Genomic DNA, 19,504 nt, shown 5'->3' with positions numbered 1-19,504 from the left:
ATAGTTGCATTCTTCAATTCAATTTCATAACAGAATTGACAAATGCACATTCCTTTTCTTAAAACTATTTTATCTCTAAGCTAAACAATGGTTTGTTTTTACATTCCATTTTCTAATTCTCTCTCGTAATCTATTTCTAAACCTAAATTACGAGGTTCGAATTTCATCTATTCTATTTCATTTTTACATTTAACTAATTCCCTATTTTTATACTTACATGAAAAGGGGACAGCCCTTATCATGTAACACAAGCCCCTCCTCCTCTTCATAGGTTGAGCACTCTTGGTAGTAATATCGTCTGCTACTACTTTAGTGTAATGCAAAGCACTTTGTAAATAAACAGAGCATTGCAGGGGTGGCGGTCAATATTTGTATAAAGCATTGTTAAAGCCACTGACTATCCCTAGGTGAGGGTTAAACCAGCTTCCTCTTAAGGAGGAAGTTTCATGGGAATATCAAGTTCACAATCTGTCCCCAGTCCGATATCCCAGTTAACGGTGATGACGACATTAGGTTTTTGTAGTTCTTACAGAGGAGATGCTAACATCCTCGTACACAGCACCTGATTTTCCCAAATGACTACCCATCTGATACTGACAAGGTTCAACATTGCTTAACTTCAGTGATCTAAAAGAACTGATGTGTCAACATGATTATGTTGTATATATGACAAACTCGGTGGTTATTGGTTTGATTCCAGGCTTAAGATGGGTGCTAGTCTAGCCACACTGAAGAACTATTATACAACGAAACAGTCTATTTGTGAATGACTATATATATATATATATATATATATATATATATATATATATATATATATATACCCCAGTTAACATACTTTAGACAATAATTATTAGCCGAAACCGAATAAAATTATATAATAATTTTATTGTAGATTAAAATCATTTGAAAACATTTAACTCGTACATAATCTAAGATTTGAATAGTTTTAATCTTAAAACTAAGATGGCTACCTAAATAAATATGTGATGTCGATTGTTTTATAGAATTTTTTCCGACATTATATGGTCATGCCTACTTCATTCTAAGTAAAATTTCTGACTTTTCTGATGAGTGTAAGCAAAAAAAAAAAAGTTCAATATCGACATATAAATAATTATTGTTTCTGTATAACAAAACAGGTCGGTAAAATGTACAGAAATTTTGATAAGCTGAAAGAACTGAATGGTAAGATTGAATAAAACCTTGGAAATTGAAATGTAGCTATACATATATATAAAAGGAACAAACCAATTTATGTGTTCATCAACGTTTCTTCTTTATTTTGAGACTTCCTCTGGATGAATGAAATAAAGAAAACAAAAGACCAGTACAAATGTTTTAAAATATATTTTTGATGTAATGACCCTGTTGCATTTCAGAAACGGAAAAAGTCATTGGAAATCCAAAGAAAAAAGGAGGGAAATAGCGTTGTGAAAGAGGACAAGTTTTTTTTTTTTTTTTTTAATTTTCAACAATTTTTTTTCCGTTTCTGAAATGGAACAGAGTCATACATTTCATTACATCGAAAATATATTTTCAAATATTTGTACTGGTCTTTTGTTTTCTGAATTTCATTCATCCAGAGGAAGTCTCGAAATAAAGACGAAACGTTGATGAACACATAACTTGGTTTGTTCCTTTTTTATTTCTCTATTTCGTTGGAATACTATTTCCATTATTCTCTTCATATATATATATATATGCATGTCAGTAGAGTTAAGAAAGCAGAAACCCTTCTGGGTTCCTGCTTTCTTAACTGTACTGACATGCAGAAGTTCAAGTGTAATGTGAATAGACATCTTGCTGCTCAACTCCCTACATAGTATCTCTGCAACTCATGTGCCCAATAGTAACCCCTACATCAAAGTGGCACTGTACCTTGTTTGGGTTGAAACTGGAATAATAAAAAAAATACATACACACACACATATATATATATATATATATATATATATATATATATATATATATAAAATGATTGTACCTATTTACTATGCCTCCCCACGGGACAGAGTTAGACCCCAGGGTCGTTTTTTAACGTGGAGAAAAGGTACAAAAATAAAAATTGTCTCAGTCGTGAAGGATTTCTCCTCCACCGAAAGAGAACAAGAAATAGAAGTGCAGCATCTGAAGAACAGATACTACACTTTGATCTTGTCTCGAAATGATTGTATCACTGTAGTTTTCTAGAGGTAAATCCACCGAAACTGTGTTTTTCAAAAATTGCTCAATGACAGAAGAGCGTAAATTATAGTATGTTTATTTATATGAATTCAGGCAGCCGGCATGGGTATATAAAAAAAAAAAAGTTAATAAAAGTTCATACCAAAGAAATATACCACCCAAGTTTAATGCCCCCATCTCACTTCCCGACCCCTCAGTCCCATTTCTCTACCCTCTCTTTTGTCCTTTCATTTTCTGTATGATTTCCCATTCTTTTTCAAATAATAAGACAATATTGTATAAAAAATCTAGTTTCATCGTAAAAGATTTGGCCTGATAACACTGCTTCTCTGAAGGAACTGCAGCAGAAACATGTATGCACACATGTAGCCAATATAGTTCAAGAGTTAAAGTTTTGGAAACTTGAAGGGTATATATAAATATTGATACTAATATTTATAGGAAAATCCTATCCAGATGAAAGTGCTCAATGTTTGAGACAGAGTATCGATATACAAAAGGAAGTTAAAATTTTGCAAATTACAATTTACAACATTTATTATTCGCAGGTCTTCAAACTGTGTGCTAATCAGCAAAATTATAGCTAGTCTATACAAAAGTAATTTTGTTAACTGTTTTTCCTTTTAAGATGAGAGCCATTTCTTTCAAACTCCATGAAATAAGGAAATAATTATCTTTATTTTGTATCGCTTGTTCGAATAACAAATGAAAAATCCGTAACAGGCCGCTTCAGCATTGATTTCTATAAAGTATTGATTTAGACTAAGTATAGTTGTGGAACATCGCATTGAATGAATCATCCAATAGTAAAAAAAGATGAGAGGAATATCCGGGTGTGAAACATCCGGGAAAACCAGTGGAAAAAAAAGTTGTAGAAACAGAATCTTTTTTAAGATGTGATATCACTTGTTAAGTTCCATCTCTTATTTTGCCAGTGTTTATGAAAAAGTGCTCAATGACAAGCAGAGCGTTAATTATAGTGTGTTTATTTATACATGTTTCTATCTATGCCATGCTAGAAAGAGATAGAAACAACACTATACTTTTCGCCTATTAATAACGGGAAAAAGTTATGGCCTGTTGATTTAGAATGAGTGCTTTGTTTTAGATGCATTAAATGTAACCAGCCACCTCTTCCCCCACTGTACCGTGCGCTCAAGATCAGAGGAGAGAGAATCAGAGAGAACTTTGTCATTTACGGCCTTTGATGTGTTGCTATAGATGGTTGTGTCATCAGCATAGATGTCAACGAATGATTTAAGTATGTGTTTTGGGAGATCAGTGATGTAGATCAGGAAGAGAGTTGGGCCCAGGATTGACCCCTGAGGGACTCCAGCATTAATACTCTGGGCCTCTGATTTCTGCCCATCAACTACTACTCTTATGAGCCTATCAGAAAGAAATGATTTAATAATTGAGAAAACATTTCCAGTTATACCGTAGCTGGAAATCTTGTGAAGTAGGCCCTTATGCTATACCTTATCGAAGGCCTTTGATATGTCAAGAGCAATTGCCCTAGAAAGGACGCCTTTGTTGAGAGATTCACTAATCCTATGAGATATAATCATTAGCACATCTGCTGTAGATCTAGCAGAACAGAAACCATATTGCATGTCACTAAGATTATTTCTGCTGAGGTACTACTTCTCTATCTAATATGGATTCCAGTAGCTTACTCATGACACACAGGAGACTTATTGGTCTGTACTGAGAGGGAGATGACTTATCACCAGAATTCTTAAATAGAGGGCATACTGATGAGGTTTTCCAGGGTGTTAGGAAGCACTTCTCCTTAAGGCAACGCTTAAACAGTTTTGTAAGTATGGGGGCAAGTTCTGGTTGAAGCTTTTTCAACACTATAATTGGAATGCCATCTGGGCCAGTTGCTTTACTGAAATCAAAGTTCTTGATTAGCTTGGCGACTTCACGCACAGATATTTGTATGTTGCATAGATTGTTGTCTGTTACAGGAGGAAATACTGGGAGTTTATGGCCTTCGTCGCATAGGGTAGAATTAGCTGCAAAGTTCTTGCCAAATAGTTTGGCCTTGTCTGATGCTGACGAGATGATCCCAGGTCCATTGATGATGGTTGAGATAGAACGCACGCTTCTGTTCAGGATCCTGTTTGCTATTTGTCAAAACTGGTGGGAACCAAGCCACTGTTCAGCTACTTTGGATTTAACGGACTGAGCATATAGCTCTCTTGCATTTTTTATAACTCTTTTACAGTGGTTGCTGGCAGTCCTGAAAGCAGCTTTAGTCTCAGTACATCTGTTACGTTGGTAGCTATGGAAAAAGTGATTTCTGTGCGCGATAGCGGCAGCACATTCTGGGGAGAACCATGGCTAACTAGGTTTTTGCTGGAATTTTTTGGATGGTATGAATCGGTCTATGCCTACAATTAACCATTCAGTTAGGTCTGATACTATAGAGGACACATCCTTATAAACATGGAATGCAGAGGTAGATGTTTGGAAGCTATCCCAGTCAGCCATAGAGTATCAATATACAGTACGGTGGAGAGGTACGTCTGAAGACTTATTACATTTCATTTTTATTTTATCTGATACAACGAAGTGGTCGGAGGATCCCAGGAGAGATAGAACAGAATATGAACATAGCTTAGGGGAAGTTGTGAGAAAAGTTCTAGAAGGCTTGCATACTGACCGGTAGTATTGGGTACACAGGTGGGTTCGTGAACAATCTAAGTGAGGTCATAGGCAATGACAAAATCATGACAGAACCTCCCCTCATCATCTGTCTTATTTGAGTGAGTCAGCTATTCCACATTATGGACATAGGCATTTTAGGCAGGCAGACATACATACATTTAAACAGAAAGGTGAGATTTATATTATAGATATTTATACAAAAATTTGGTGCTTGTTAAGATAGTCGACAGATCGATTCTTTTTTTTAATAAGTCACTTTGAGCAAAAACAATATTACCTAATTGTCATGTCGAAAATGGTAATACATCCAAAAATTACGAAAATTCATTGAGTAGAAAGTTATTTATAGTTATAAGTCACTTTTATGAAAAATTGGGTAAAATTATATTTTTCTTAGACATTATAAAGTAGGCAGTAGGAGTCTACACATATGGGGGCAGAACCCGTAAACGAATGTTTTAAATTACTTATTCATGGTTGCAATATTGGTTATCTATAACGATACACTTTATTTTACTAACACAATACACTCGTTCTACTCAATGAATTTTCATAATTTTTGGATATATTACTATTTTCGACATGACAATTATGTAATATTGTTTTTGCTTAAAACGATATATTAAAAAAAAAAAATCGATTTGTCGAATAAAATGTCAACTAGATCGGTCCAGTAGTTTCCAAGACAAAATGGAACGGACAGACAGGCAGACTAAGAGAAATATAATATAGATTGGCTAACCCATGCTTCATTGGTCCTTTCGATATTTGAACTTACAACCTGGACAGGACAAGGGAAAGTTAATATGAAATTGAAACGTGATTTTGAAATGAAAACAAATACTTGTTTAAATCATGAATACCATTTTTTTTTTTTAAGTCTGATACAAGGCCTAGCCAGGGAAGAAGACGAACTAGTGACTCCAAAAGATAAAATATCCTAAACATAATTCTAGTTTCCCTTATACTAGCATTTCAGTCCGGCGTTGCCCGGGTGTTGGAGGTGTATGTTGAGCAAAAAAAAAAAAAAAAAAAAAAAGCGGTCAGTTTTTTTTTTAACTCTGACCCCTTAAAATTTATTGTTTTGGGCTCAAATCAAGTTATTAGATCCACATTCAAGGAACCTATATCTAAAATTTCAAGTGTTTAGACTCTAAATTCTCGGAGGAGTTTGGTAGAGTTCTGAAAGGTCAAATCGTTGAACTTTGACCCCTTAACAGCCAAATTCCTGGCCGAAAACGGATTACAAAGATTTTCCCAAATCTCAGTACCGTGTATCAAATTTCGAGTCTGTATACTGAAAATTGACAGAGTTATTGCGTAGGGAAATACACACAGACACATTCACTTTTATAGATATATAGATTGTCCTTCAGTCCTCACATTCCAGGAGCGAAGTTTCTGACAAAGAGGGAAAAATTCCTGTTTTCTGGGCCAGAAACTATTCCATCTAATACTTATTGTTGACAAGCTTTTGATCTTGAAATATTTTATTTTATTTATTTATTTATTTTGCAGCAGCATTTTGCATAAATGGGCTTCATGTGTTGTCTGGGGCGATTTAAAATAAAAAATTAAATATTACATTTAGAAGAGTCATCTATGAATACTAATGTACCTATTTACAATGCCTCCCCACGAGACAGAGTTAGACACCAGGGTCGTTTTTTAACGTGGAGAAAAGGTACAAAAATAAAAATTGTCTCAGTCGTAAAGGATTTCTCCTCCACTGAAAGAGAACGAGAAATGGAAGTGCCGCATCTGAAGAACAGATACTACGCTTTGATCTTGGCCAAAGAATGTAACTCCCAACTTTACTACCTATATAGACTATTTTAGGGTATTTTATCTTTTGTGGTCGCTCGTTCCTCTTCTCCCCTACCTTGACCTTGTGTCAAACCTAGAAACAAGGGTGAAAAAAAAACAAAAAAAAAGAAACTTAATTAACTGCCGACTAAACATCCAAGAAAAAGAATAAAAAAAAGAAAAGGAAAAAGAAAATTTATGAAAACAAAAATAATAATCCTGAAATTGATATCCATTTTTAGGTCAGCCAAGATTGCTTTTATAAAAAAAAAAAAATCCCTGACTTTGTTAGGACACAATAAGAGAAGATGGGTGGGGGGTGAGAGTGTGAGGTATAAACAATATTATTTACACCTTTTTGCGGTGGGGTGGGGGTGATCAAAAATAGAATTCTAACAAAGAGCAGATTTGTTACACTTCGCTATTCACCAAGGAAGAAAGCATCAGCCTTCATTGCATAGTTTCACGGCATATCAACCCTTTTCAGAGTATTACCTTCGTTATGGAGGTTATGTTTTCGGTCAAGTTTATAACCATGTTTTGTGTACAGCCTTATGTCCAAATCGCTTGACCAATCCTCACCAAACTTGTTCAAAAAATCGATCATGGTCTAACTTGGAACTGATTTAATCTTGGTCAATGGTCAAGGTCACTTAAAGGCGAAGGTCACACTTTTGGCAATAACTTCAGTTCTGTTCATCGTATAAACTAGTTACTTGTAGCTGATGAAGTTCCAAATCTGATATTACCGTATCCATGAAAAATTGTCGCTCTAGACACGATGCTACTTGATGTAAGGAGCTAAAAAGAATAAAATATGATTAACACAAAGATAGAAAATGGCTATTGACCTTAACCATGACTGAAGGAAGATAGGAAGCTAGGAGGAAAACAGTCAGCACAAAGAAAATTTGGTAAATTTTTACAATGTGCTCCAGCGTATTATAAACACTCCAACCTCCCCATGTTAAGAACGACTTTCGGAATTAACACCCCCAACCTCGAAAGCCGTTCTTAACATGGGGAGGTTGGGAGGGTGTTTATTCCGAAAGCCATTCTTAACATGGGATGGTTGGGGGTGTTTATACTACGCTGGGGAAGGTCGTAAAAAAAAAAAAATACTGAAAATTCTATAAGCTTGCAGTTCTTGAAAAGAAGCTACTGGAATCGGAAGATGTATTATAAAAAAAGTATCAAAACAGCGAACAAATGAAAACCACTAGACCAGACCAAAGAGTTAAACGAGCTGGCACAAAGGAAGCAGAGGAATAAATCTGACAATTCTAAATAACACATGCCATAATAGTATTTATGTAATGTTGTCTGCAAACCAACACGTTGTAGCCTCAGTCGCAAAGTAGACAAAAAATAGGAAAGAACTTGAACTTGCTATTTTTGTTGTACAACAACATTTATTTCTTCATTCTCTTATTACCACTGTGATGTCTCTCACGTGAACGTCATTCCGCATGCATTTGCGTCCACGCTATGTTACACTCATAAAAACGACTGAGACTAACAACACTATGAAAGAGAAATTTTGACAGAATTTCAGCTTCCAATTTTTCGAAATTTGGTGTATGAATCCAATGCTCTTTGATAACAGTCACCACCATGCAAGATTTACGGCTGGTCAGATAAATACTTTTTACATAACTTGTACAATATGGAAAATTAAGACACAGATAAAACTTTATCTCATCCTTACATTGTCCGACAGATATATTCACAGTCAAACAACTCGTACAACATTCTTTCTGCAAACTTACTCCTAAAATATTTCTCCCTCTTTACGTCTCCCTCGTCAGACCTCTATTAGAGTATGGTATCTATTCAACTTCCCCATATCTAATATGTGATATCCACCATTTGAAAAGAGTTCAGAGACTGGCTAATCGAATGATACATGGTCTATCAGATCTGCCCTATGATAACCGACTCAAAAGGCTTAACCTTTATTCCATTGAGTGCCGACGATTATGTGGTGATCTGATTTTAGTTTACAACCTTCTCAATGGGCATTACGATATTCTGCAGAACCTTTTATTCACTCCTGCACTTTGGTGCCATCAGGTAGAATTGAAACCAAAGCATTTAGCGTTCCTTACCATCTGGCCTATCGATAGATAGAAAGATTTAAAATTAAACAACTTCAAGCCATGAATGAATTTGCACATGCGCAAAAGTAATAGAAATATGTCAGCAAGTTGAAATGAACATTTTTGCAATCCAAATTGACGACATATTTCTGTATGCATTATTCATTCATCCAAACAAAGATTTTACTCATTATAAACCATCCTTGGTATATGATTACAATTTCTTGTTAATTTCAGTGTTATGTGACCGGTAGTTTAAGAGTTTATCAGTTAAATATTTTTAGACAGGACATTTATGCATATACACCTACTGTTTTATTTATCTAATATATAAAAGGCAAAATGGGCGTGTACGTTTGTGTATGTCCACAAAAAGCTTTTTGCGTCGGGGTTCTCACGTCGGTTAGATTCCGGGAGAAGTTTTCTTATACTTCCTAGATTGTAATATTTTGGATTTGCAAACGGATATTGTATTTATCTTCTTTCTTTATTTTTAATCTTGTTTTAAAAAATTCCCTCTGTCCCGTCATGTCGGCTGTTTGTTTGTCTTTTTCGTATAAATAGAGCGAAACTATTTGAATGCAAATGCCTGGCCCTCGAGCTGGGTAGTATCTGCTCTGTAACTGGTCCTTGGTCAATGTAGAGAAAACCCTTCATACGGAGACAATTACTATTTATTTGGATGCTACCAGAGTTCCCCCGTTTTTGGGGGAGCTGCTTTTCGTCCACATTAAATACCTTTGTGGGAGGTTTAAAAGCAACACCATTTCTACAAGTCATCTTATGATTGACTACGTTTAATTTGAACGCTTTACACTTCCGGTCGCGTCATGGCATAGCGGTAAGACGTCAGGTTTTCTTTCGCGCCTTCGCGTCATGGGTTCGAACCTGCCTACTACCACTTTTTTTCAAACCTCGACAATTATTTTTCAGATTGAAGAGAAATATACATATTTTTAATATACACCCTAAAAATGACATTAATTCTTTAAAAAGTTTCAATTAAATCAATTTCCATTTTTCTCTGGTAAAGTAGTTCATCCTAATTTCATAATTTCTACTGATGAATATTTTTTTGGTACTTATGTATTTTTGGTACGGCGCTGAAATAATAACGTTATTATTTCGAAACTCTTTCTTAACATGGAGAGGGGAGGTGTTTTATAACTATTCTGTTTCCACCGTACAATTTAATAATAATAAAAAAAAAAAAGGTATCGTGAAACTTGAATTTAACCTGAAAAAAAGTATTTAAAAATAGCACGGTACCAAAAATACATAAGCACTTTTTTAATCTTTATCTTACTTTTTATCATTCTTTCATTCAATTTTGCAACAAATACTCTTGAAAGAAAAACCAAATATTTTTTATGCTGCAAAATCAAATGAATATAATAAAAAAATATGGCACTTATGCAGAATAAGGATTATACCTCCGTCAGAATTTTCCGGAAAGTTTACAATGCTAAAAGATGCCAAAATGCAGAGCCAATAAAATCGCAGCAGACATTTTAAGAAAACAATTGCTATCATTGGTTTATTATGTAAAAAAAAAAAAAAAAAAAAAATTAAATATCTTGATGTGAACAGCAAAATAACCATAAAAAATTTGTTTACTCACAGCTGTTTCTTATTCAAAAAATAAATATATATTTAAGAAACTTACCTTACAATGAGTGTTTTTTTTTATTTAAATTTTCTTAAAGTTTTGTAAAAATCGTCCAAAATTATTCATTGTATTTTCTTCATAACAATAAAAAAAAAAAATTGTCCTCATTTTCTAAATTAATTTTTCATTGGATTATCTTCATAAAAGAAATTCTTTTTTCTATTATAAAAATTGGCCAACTTTTGCACAAAAAAACTTTTTTTTTTCTTTTGACACCTGGTGTTTTATGTAAACTGTCTGAAAAATTCTGACGATAGATAGGTTCTTATTCTGCATAAGTACCAAAATCGTGCGAACAAGCTTGCACGATTTAAAAATTAAAAAAAAAAAAGGTGTATTATTCAGACTACAATTCTCATCTTGGTTGTTCTTTTCACAATGTTTTGGCCAGTGTAGAATCCTTTAACCATTAAGTCACATGCGGATACAAACCAGTGACGTAATGGTTAAAAGCACTGATCAATAATCAGTTTAAAGTGATTTTATAGGTTGTTGGTTAAATCCTTGTTACATGTCATAATAGCTAAGAATAACAAAAAAATAGTTAACATTTCTACTTCATCATTACCAATGGAACAAGGACAATCCACTCCCATGGAATAATGTGACCTGATGATCACCTTCATGATTATTCTACGATAAAACAATACAAGACGAGTACTTGGTGTAAATCGGGCAAGTTCTTGGCTTGTGCGTGCATGATACCATCATTTAATATAGAAAAGGAAACTCCAAATGTTGTCTGTCACTAGTTATCAGGTCGCAACAGTCCCCAGTGATTTTCTTCTTGGCCCGATCTACTCTCGCATGGCTTTGATTCAAATCTTTCTGATCTCTCTAGGAAAACCTTTGAACTGTCAACTGTCTCAAACTGTAAAACTTGTCAACTATCGCAAACTCAAGACTGTCGTTAACTGTCATCAAACTCATTCTCACCCTAAACTGTCCATAAACTAACTTTAAATATATTAACCTCCATTGTTCAGTCCTTTGTCTTAATCACTGCCACACCATGATTAACAATACTATTTCAGCTTTCTTTTGTGTTTCTTCGTGAATAACTGCTTGTCCATTGTCTTTCTTACGAACTGCACTTCCTATATATTTGTTCTGCTGATAAACTTATTTTTTCTTTTTCTCTCTACAACTTTAGAGGGAGGGAAACTTCCATAGTATCACAATAAATAAAGGGGTCGGTTTGAAATTCCATATCAGTTCATAAGTTCACAGTAAAAATAACAACCGAGATGAGAACAATAGTCCTAATAATTTAAATATACATGATCAATCCTCATCTCAACATTTCCGAAATAGAAATGAAATTTTTTGTTATGTAAATAATTTGTTTTTCATATAAATGGAACTATCTTTAAAATAATAGTCACACCAAAAAAATTCATTCAGAATTAAAAATTTCAGGACTGGATTTTGCAAAGATTTGCCTTTTTAATCCCCGATTTGAAAGATGTTCTAATAACCCTTGCCCTTCCAGTAAAAGATGCTGAGAATTTTGTCTTCATCATCAAGAAAAAGAGAAGGAGAAGAAATTTGTCGTTTTGTGATGTTGATTCTTTCAGCAGTTGTAGGAGTCATTTCCTGGCATTCAAGTTTTTAAACCCCAAAGTATAAAGTTCTGCTAAGAATAGACTGGATCATTAATTATGACTGTTAAATTAGTTTGCGTCCCCCCCCCTTTTGTGTCTGGTTATTTAAAATCCAAGAAAAACTTTGAATGCATAGAATTTTGAATGGAACCCGTGGCATAGTGGAAAAAGTACTTGGTAAATTCAGTTGTAAGTTACATTCTTCTGGAGGTTGAAGGTTCAAGCCTCAGTGCGGATAATATTCAAAATATGATTGTGAATTACTTAGGACTTCTACCCAATCGCAGAATGAGAGCATGCTACCCCAAATATCCCATTTGAAATTCTGTGCAAATTACAAAGTTCAATAACATTTGAAAAAGGTCGGAGATTACATAGATTGAAATGTTGCGAAAATAAACTCAAGATGAGAACAGTAATCCAAATAATATGAATTCATGATCAAAATATCAGAAATATAACTTTTTCGGCTTCTGCATATCTCGACACGTAAGAATTGCATTCTTTCTCTCTTCCATCTGTATGCACCCTTATGACCACATATTTCATACACCACCCCCACTACCTTTATCAGTGGATGGACATCAAGCATGAGAAACTTTTTTTTTTTTTTTTTACACGGTGGTCACCACTTATCAAGGCCCGGAAGCCACTCAAGGATAAGGGTTATTGCAAGTACAGTACGTTAGTGTGAAGATTTAATGAAGTGTTTACTTAAGGGGGCGGTTCATTAGGAATTTGCATACACTAACATTGCTAATTAGTAATACATAGATAATTAACAGTACCTACCCGGTGTTACCCGGGATGCAGTTATTTTAGTTAAAAAAATAAAATAAAAATAAAGCAATTTTTGCATCAAAAGTTTCTCTGATCATTTATCCAACACACAAGAAAAATGTTTTAGTGGGGAAAAAATAAGTTTTCCTTAAATTGCAACCAGTTGTGGATATGAGTTTTACAAGGTCTTTTATCGTTAAAAAAAAAAAAAGAAAAAAAAAGAAAAAGAAAGGAACGAAGATCAACAAAACTACATTTTTAATATGCTGCCCCCCCCCTTTTTTTTGGTGTCACAAGCACAACTCTAGTATCATTTACCAATTGCTACAACAGATTCAAAGTTGGTCTTCTCAGATCTTCTTCAATAAATCATAATTGGCATTTGATGCATGAAGTAAATAGATTTTCACGTTTCGCTGATGCTAAATGGTTTTCAAATCATGGTCATTCTTACAAGAGGCCAAGACATCTAACATCTTGAGTCTCTCACCGGAGGCAGAGATCATTTTAACTGATAAACTCTCATTAAAAATGTTCATTTGTACCATGCACATAATTGAGTACAATTTCTTAAAAAAAAAAAAAAAAAAAAAAAAAAAATCCACATTAAAATAAAATTAAATCGGTGAAATATATATTTGTCGTTTATTCAAAGTAGTGACCTGTATTTTCATTTTCAAGAATTCATAAATAATTGTCAAATTTAGCAATTAGTTCATTATGGTTGTTATTTAGTATGTAAAAAAAAATAAAAAAAAAAAATCGAAGGCAACTCAAAGGCTCCCTTTTTATTATCTACTACACCGAGATGTAAGGGAGGGAACCACTTTTTAACCAGAATTACTTCACTTACCTTTCATCTTCATCACATAAAACTGCATGTCTAGGAATATCATTTTTGGAGTCTTTGTTATAACTCGACCGTTCAATCAAAGAATTAACCTCAGTCTCCCAGCCCATTAGCTGACACACCAGCAATTAAAATAAATGGTTCGCTATATAAAAACATCAAAACTAATCTTACAGAGGAATTTTCTCTCTGCTTTTAACTGTTATATCAATTCTCTTAACAAATTCACATCGCCTCTAGTAAAAAACTCCCACCTACACAATCACCTGGCCTGTTATAAGAATAGCCAGGTTTCAAATCCAAAGGTTATAATTAATAAAAAAAAAAGAAAAGTTTTTTTTTCTATTATTTGGATTATCTATGCTACTGTTCTCATCATGAGTGTTATTCGCACAACGTTTCGGCTGATGTAACCTCCGACCTTCAAGAACCTGTTATATAAAAGATAAAGTACTAGGTAAAATTCAGTCATGAACTGACACTCTTTTGGAGGTTGAAGGTTCAAACCTCAATGCAGGCAATACTAAGAATACAGTTACAAATGACTTACGACTTCATGGCTGACGAAATGAGAGCATGCTATTCACGTAGATAAAATATAAAGAGTTCCATTTGGAATTCCATGAAGATTTTAGAGCTCAGCAGAAAGATTTCCAGAGTTAAACACCTGAAGAAGATCGGAGGTTACATCGTCCAAAATGTTAATGACACTCTTAAGATGAGAACACTAATCCAAATAATTAATCCTCATCTCAAAAATTAAAAAAAACATAAGCTTTTTCTCTCTCTATTTCTGATTGATATATTAGTGTTGGGACGATTAATCAGAATTGGAAAAAAATCGGAAGATTTGAGGGTATCAGTATCGGAAAAATTGATGCCTATTTTCTGATTCCAAAACGTTTCTTTTGTCTTTTTTATTTGATCTTTTGTTTAAAGTAAAATCTTTGATTGCTTGTAATAATGATAAAATAATAAATATTGATTTTAAATATCAGTAAAACTAAAATCGATAGATCATGCTCCACAAGTGCATTTTGACGTTTACGAAAATATCTGCATATTTAACGTGTGTTTTTACGAAAAATCAGGGAAAGTAACGATCTTGTAGTTAAATAATTAGAGACTTATAAAGAATCGGAATCGGGAATTTAGCACGGAATCGGTAAAAATATTGGAATCGTCCCGTCACTAATATATATATATATAACCACGATAAAAGTTCTGCTTTTATATGGACTGTTTTTTTTTTAAGAGCACTTTTGCAATGAACATGGGTGCTGCAGCATCTTGCACTTTGCTGCAATCTAATTCCATTCCTGCAGATTGAATTTGTATAATGAAGTAGGTAAGTATGCACAGATTAATATTCTTAATAATAATGATAAAAAAAAACTTGTTAAAATATACATCATAAACTGTTTTGTATGCTATGGCTTAAACAGACACAGTGTACAACAAACCTTTGCCATTTTTTTTTTGACACCATTTTATATTCTACATGAAAAAAACTTTTGCACAATTATGCTACAACAGCACAAAATGACACGTACACTTCACCACGGTGCAATTAATTCCACTTTTACGTTTTTCACTATTTTCATTCCATACATCATCATAATTAAATGTGCGTGTACAATGTCGACACCATAACACACACGCACGTTACCAAATGTAGAACATCACTTGTGTAAATAAGGACAAAAGTGTCAGAAAACGTAAACACAAATGAACAATCAAGGCTGGCAGCAGCAGCAGCAGCAGCAGAAATACTATTTTTTTTTCATTAAAAAACAAAAAATACAACTGAAACCATTTACTTGCCATTTAATTGCCCATGCCCATGCAGAAAGAAATAAAATAAAATTCGCTTCTTTTTTTTTTTCATCAATGGGGGGGGAAAAAGCAGCAAAGCTAAATAGAACTTCTTTAAAATACATTATGTGTGCATATATATATATATATATATATATATATATATATATATATATATATATATATGTGTGTGTGTGTGTGTGTGTGTGTTACAGAAGATCATTAAAAAAAAAAAAACATTGGTACCGTCGGTTTCAAATCCAAAATAAAGGGGACCAATATCTGGTCGCCTATGTCAGACTCTCTTCAGCCTCTGTTTATTTAATAAAAACAGATAAACAGAAGGTGAAGAGGGTCCAACATATGCGACCAGATATTCATCCCCTTTATTTTTGGATTTGAAACCCACGGTATCAATTTTTTTCTGATCTTCTGTAACACATATATGAATATATATTATGCTCTTGAACACTCTGATGGGGTTCTCTCCCAATAACCTTACATAGGTGTGTGTGTGTGAGATATATATATATATATATATATATATATATATATATATATATATATATATATATATTAGAATATTTTGCACCTCTCTTATGATCACTTACAAAGATTAAAATCAAAATAAAATGATACTAAACCTTATATCTAGCATCCTTACTCCCATTTTGATCAAAACCTATTACATAATTTTGATTGTAGAAAATGTCTAAAATTTAAGGCTTAAGTTTAAAAAGTCTCAATCAGAAATTGCTTCATAACTTGATTAACCAATTAGAAACACATCCAATATCACCAGTCATACGAAAATGTAATGTTCTACCTGTATTTTGTTTAATTTTCGATTTTTGAGCGATCATCAAGCCTGAATAAAACCAACATTTTGCTTTTTTTTTTTTTAATTTTAATTTTACACTATTTACATTTTTAACTAAAGAATACTTTAAAATAAGTTAAAACATAAAAAAAACTTATCCAGATAGGTTTAGAAGAATAACATCTTGTCTTTGGTAACATTTATTGTGTATTTATTTTTTCACCCATTTTTTTTGCTTCATTGTTGATTTTGGAAAATCACAAATGCATTTGTTTTAACCAAAACATGAAATATTATGACGAGATATCAGACGAGAGATATCTGTTAGGTTGAGAATCCTCAAGCAGTCGTAAATACTCCCACAATGCAGGGATCCCATCATATGCAAGAGCAGCAACGTAAAACATAGGTCTGACCTGCACTCTTGTATAGCTGCGAAATATGGTCGATGACGAAATGTAAACACGCAGCCTGGGTCGTAGAAAATTGGAGAAAAATACTGGTCTCACCGCAATGCTTAAATACTGCCCTGTGCTACGGCTGAATAGACCAAACCTACAGTGATTCACATTAGACCTATTGCATAATCACACGGGTTTTTTCTCAGAGATGTACCGGCAATCTCCTTTTGCATTTGTGTTCTGCATTCCTGAACATGCTGCCTCAGAATCGTGTGAATGAACATGTATCACTGTCACATTTTCAGAGTTCTGTATTGGCTAACTACCCTGATATTCCTAAGTTTTATGCATTTCTTAATTAGTTTAGTAGCCTATCTGTTGCTAATGGTTTTATGACCATGGCTTAATAAACAGAAAAAAAAAGTAAAGGCTTCAATGAGAAACTGTCTAACAATAACAACTGGTATGGCCATATTATCTGCCGTCAGTCATCAGAAACATTCTAATGTGTATCACATTAACATTAATGGTTGGAAGTTGTGCACAGGTCACTTCAGATGAGGAGGGAATCAGTTGATGACAACATGATCCAAGTGGGCAGCACAAGCGACGTGGTAGCAAACAGAAAAGGTTTGAAGTCAATCATGAAAATGTCTAATGTCAATATGAGACAAGAAGATAAAAAAATGAAAAAAATAAACTTGCATAAGAAATTTATTTGTCAAGGATTGTTATCTTAAGTGTTATGAAATGTTGCTAAAATAAAAAAAAAATACAAAAGTTGTAAAAAAGAGAAAAAAAATTACATTTGTAAAAAGAAAATGGGGGAAAAAAGTAATTTAAAAATAAATTGAAAAAGAAATTTTTTTTTAAAAAATAAATGTAACACATTAAAAAAGAAATAAAAGTAATAAAGAAAAGGAAAAAATAATTAGAAAAAGAAAAAAAAGACAGCAAAAAAGAAAAGTTAAAATTTAAACGAAAAATAAAAATAAAATGGAAATAAAGGAAAAAATAAACAGGAGAAGGAAAAAATACAAAGAAAATAGGGGAAAAAAATCAAAGAAAAGGAAAGGAAAAAGAAAAGGAAAATAAGAGTAAAAACAAGAAATTAAAAAAAGAGGAAAATCTAAAAATGTTTTACTATTTTCTTTTAAATAAGTTTAAAATTCTAAACCTAAACTGTTTCATTAGTAATATACTAACTATAAAATTATGTTTCGTTAGTAATATACTAACTATAAAATTATGTTTCGTTAGTAATATACTAACTATAAAATTATGTTTCGTTAGTAATATACTAACTATAAAATTATGTTTCGTTAGTAATATACTAACTATAAAATTATGTTTCGTTAGTAATATACTAACTATAAAATTATGTTTCGTTAGTAATATACTAACTATAAAATTATGTTTCGTTAGTAATATACTAACTATAAAATTATGTTTCGTTAGTAATATACTTACTATAAAATTATGTTTCGTTAGTAATATACTAACTATAAAATTATGTTTCGTTAGTAATATACTAACTATAAAATTATGTTTTGTTAGTAATATACTTACTATAAAATTTTTTCGTTAGTAATATACTAACTATAAAATTATGTTTTGTTAGTAATATACTAACTATAAAATTATGTTTCGTTAGTAATATACTAACTATTAAATTGTTTCATTAGTAATATACTAACTATTAAATTAGGAAACAATTTCTAAGCGTTGACAGAGAAAAAGTTTGCAAACTTACAGGCAAACGATGATTGTTAGTCCAGTCTAAGCATTCCAAGCTAGCTGTCTCCATATTAAAATATTGATCACAATCAACCCAATATTTCCAATTAATGGGTAAAGTGAATCCACTTCCTTGTCGGAATATTCTGTATCCAATTTCAATACATCAGCTGAAATAGAAAAAAAAATAAATAAATAAATAAAAAAATAAAATATGGATTGGAGAGAAGAACCAATTTTCTGACATCATGAAATTGCAGAACAACAAATCTGAAACGGAACTTGATTTTTCTTAAAATTTGTTTTTTTCTAATTCTTCAAAAACTTCAATTAGTGCCTCTACAATTTTTTTGTTAAGTAGTTTAATTAATAAGCATATAAACATGATGTAATTATGTAAGGGCTCGTGGCGCAATGGATAAAGTACTTGTTAAAATTCAACTGTAAGTTACATCTCTTCTGGAGAAAAAGAAAAAAAAAAAACAATGCTTGGTGCATTTTAGATCAAAAAGCCAGTATCTTCAGACGGGCTGATCTGGTAGTATCAGGGGACACACTTTAGAGTATTTCGGACACCCGATATCGGGTGACATGGGCATACCTGTTGAGATGTCATCGTGTAACACAATTCCTTATGAAAACCTTTATAATAAGATCGGCCATTTTCTTCATCCAATGCAGCAGCCCGGATCATGTCATTGTGACATTTTGTCATTAACAATGTGTCGCAACCATAACAGAGTACAAGTATAATGTGTGTTGTATACTTGCACACTCGCATATCATTTGTTTTTGTTTCGTTTTTTACAGGCGACTAAGGACCACCTGTGAATTTAATATCCCTATGACACTTCCTCTTTTGGAGGAAGCCAATTCAATTCGCTTAGAGTGAATACTGTACAACAAACACTCGCATGTGATGGCATCCTTGCGTTCTGTAAAATCTAGCATTTCTTAAAACATTCCAAGTATTTCTAATTATTATCATCATTATTATTTGAACTCTTTTTTGAACCCAAACAAAGCACATTGCCACTCGGCCGTAGGGGGCTACTATTTGGAA

General features: G+C 32.9%; 1 protein-coding gene across 1 annotated transcript in view; it reads right to left on the bottom strand.

Annotated features, from left to right (window-relative positions):
• Window positions 1-19,504, bottom strand: part of LOC145296127 (uncharacterized) — a 169,016-nt gene that overhangs the window by 102,553 nt on the left and 46,959 nt on the right. Inside the window, exon 2 of the mRNA XM_080142279.1 lies at window positions 18,458-18,611. Within this exon, the coding sequence (XP_079998405.1) occupies window positions 18,458-18,511 (54 nt within the window). The 5' untranslated portion in view covers window positions 18,512-18,611. The remainder of the gene's footprint in view (window positions 1-18,457; window positions 18,612-19,504) is intronic.

Source organism: Euprymna scolopes, chromosome 16, assembly GCF_053919585.1.
Source record: "Euprymna scolopes isolate OS-2025 chromosome 16, ASM5391958v1, whole genome shotgun sequence".
In the NCBI taxonomy this organism is placed as follows: Eukaryota; Metazoa; Mollusca; class Cephalopoda; order Sepiida; family Sepiolidae; genus Euprymna; species Euprymna scolopes.
This window is presented reverse-complemented; position numbering and strand designations above follow the sequence as displayed.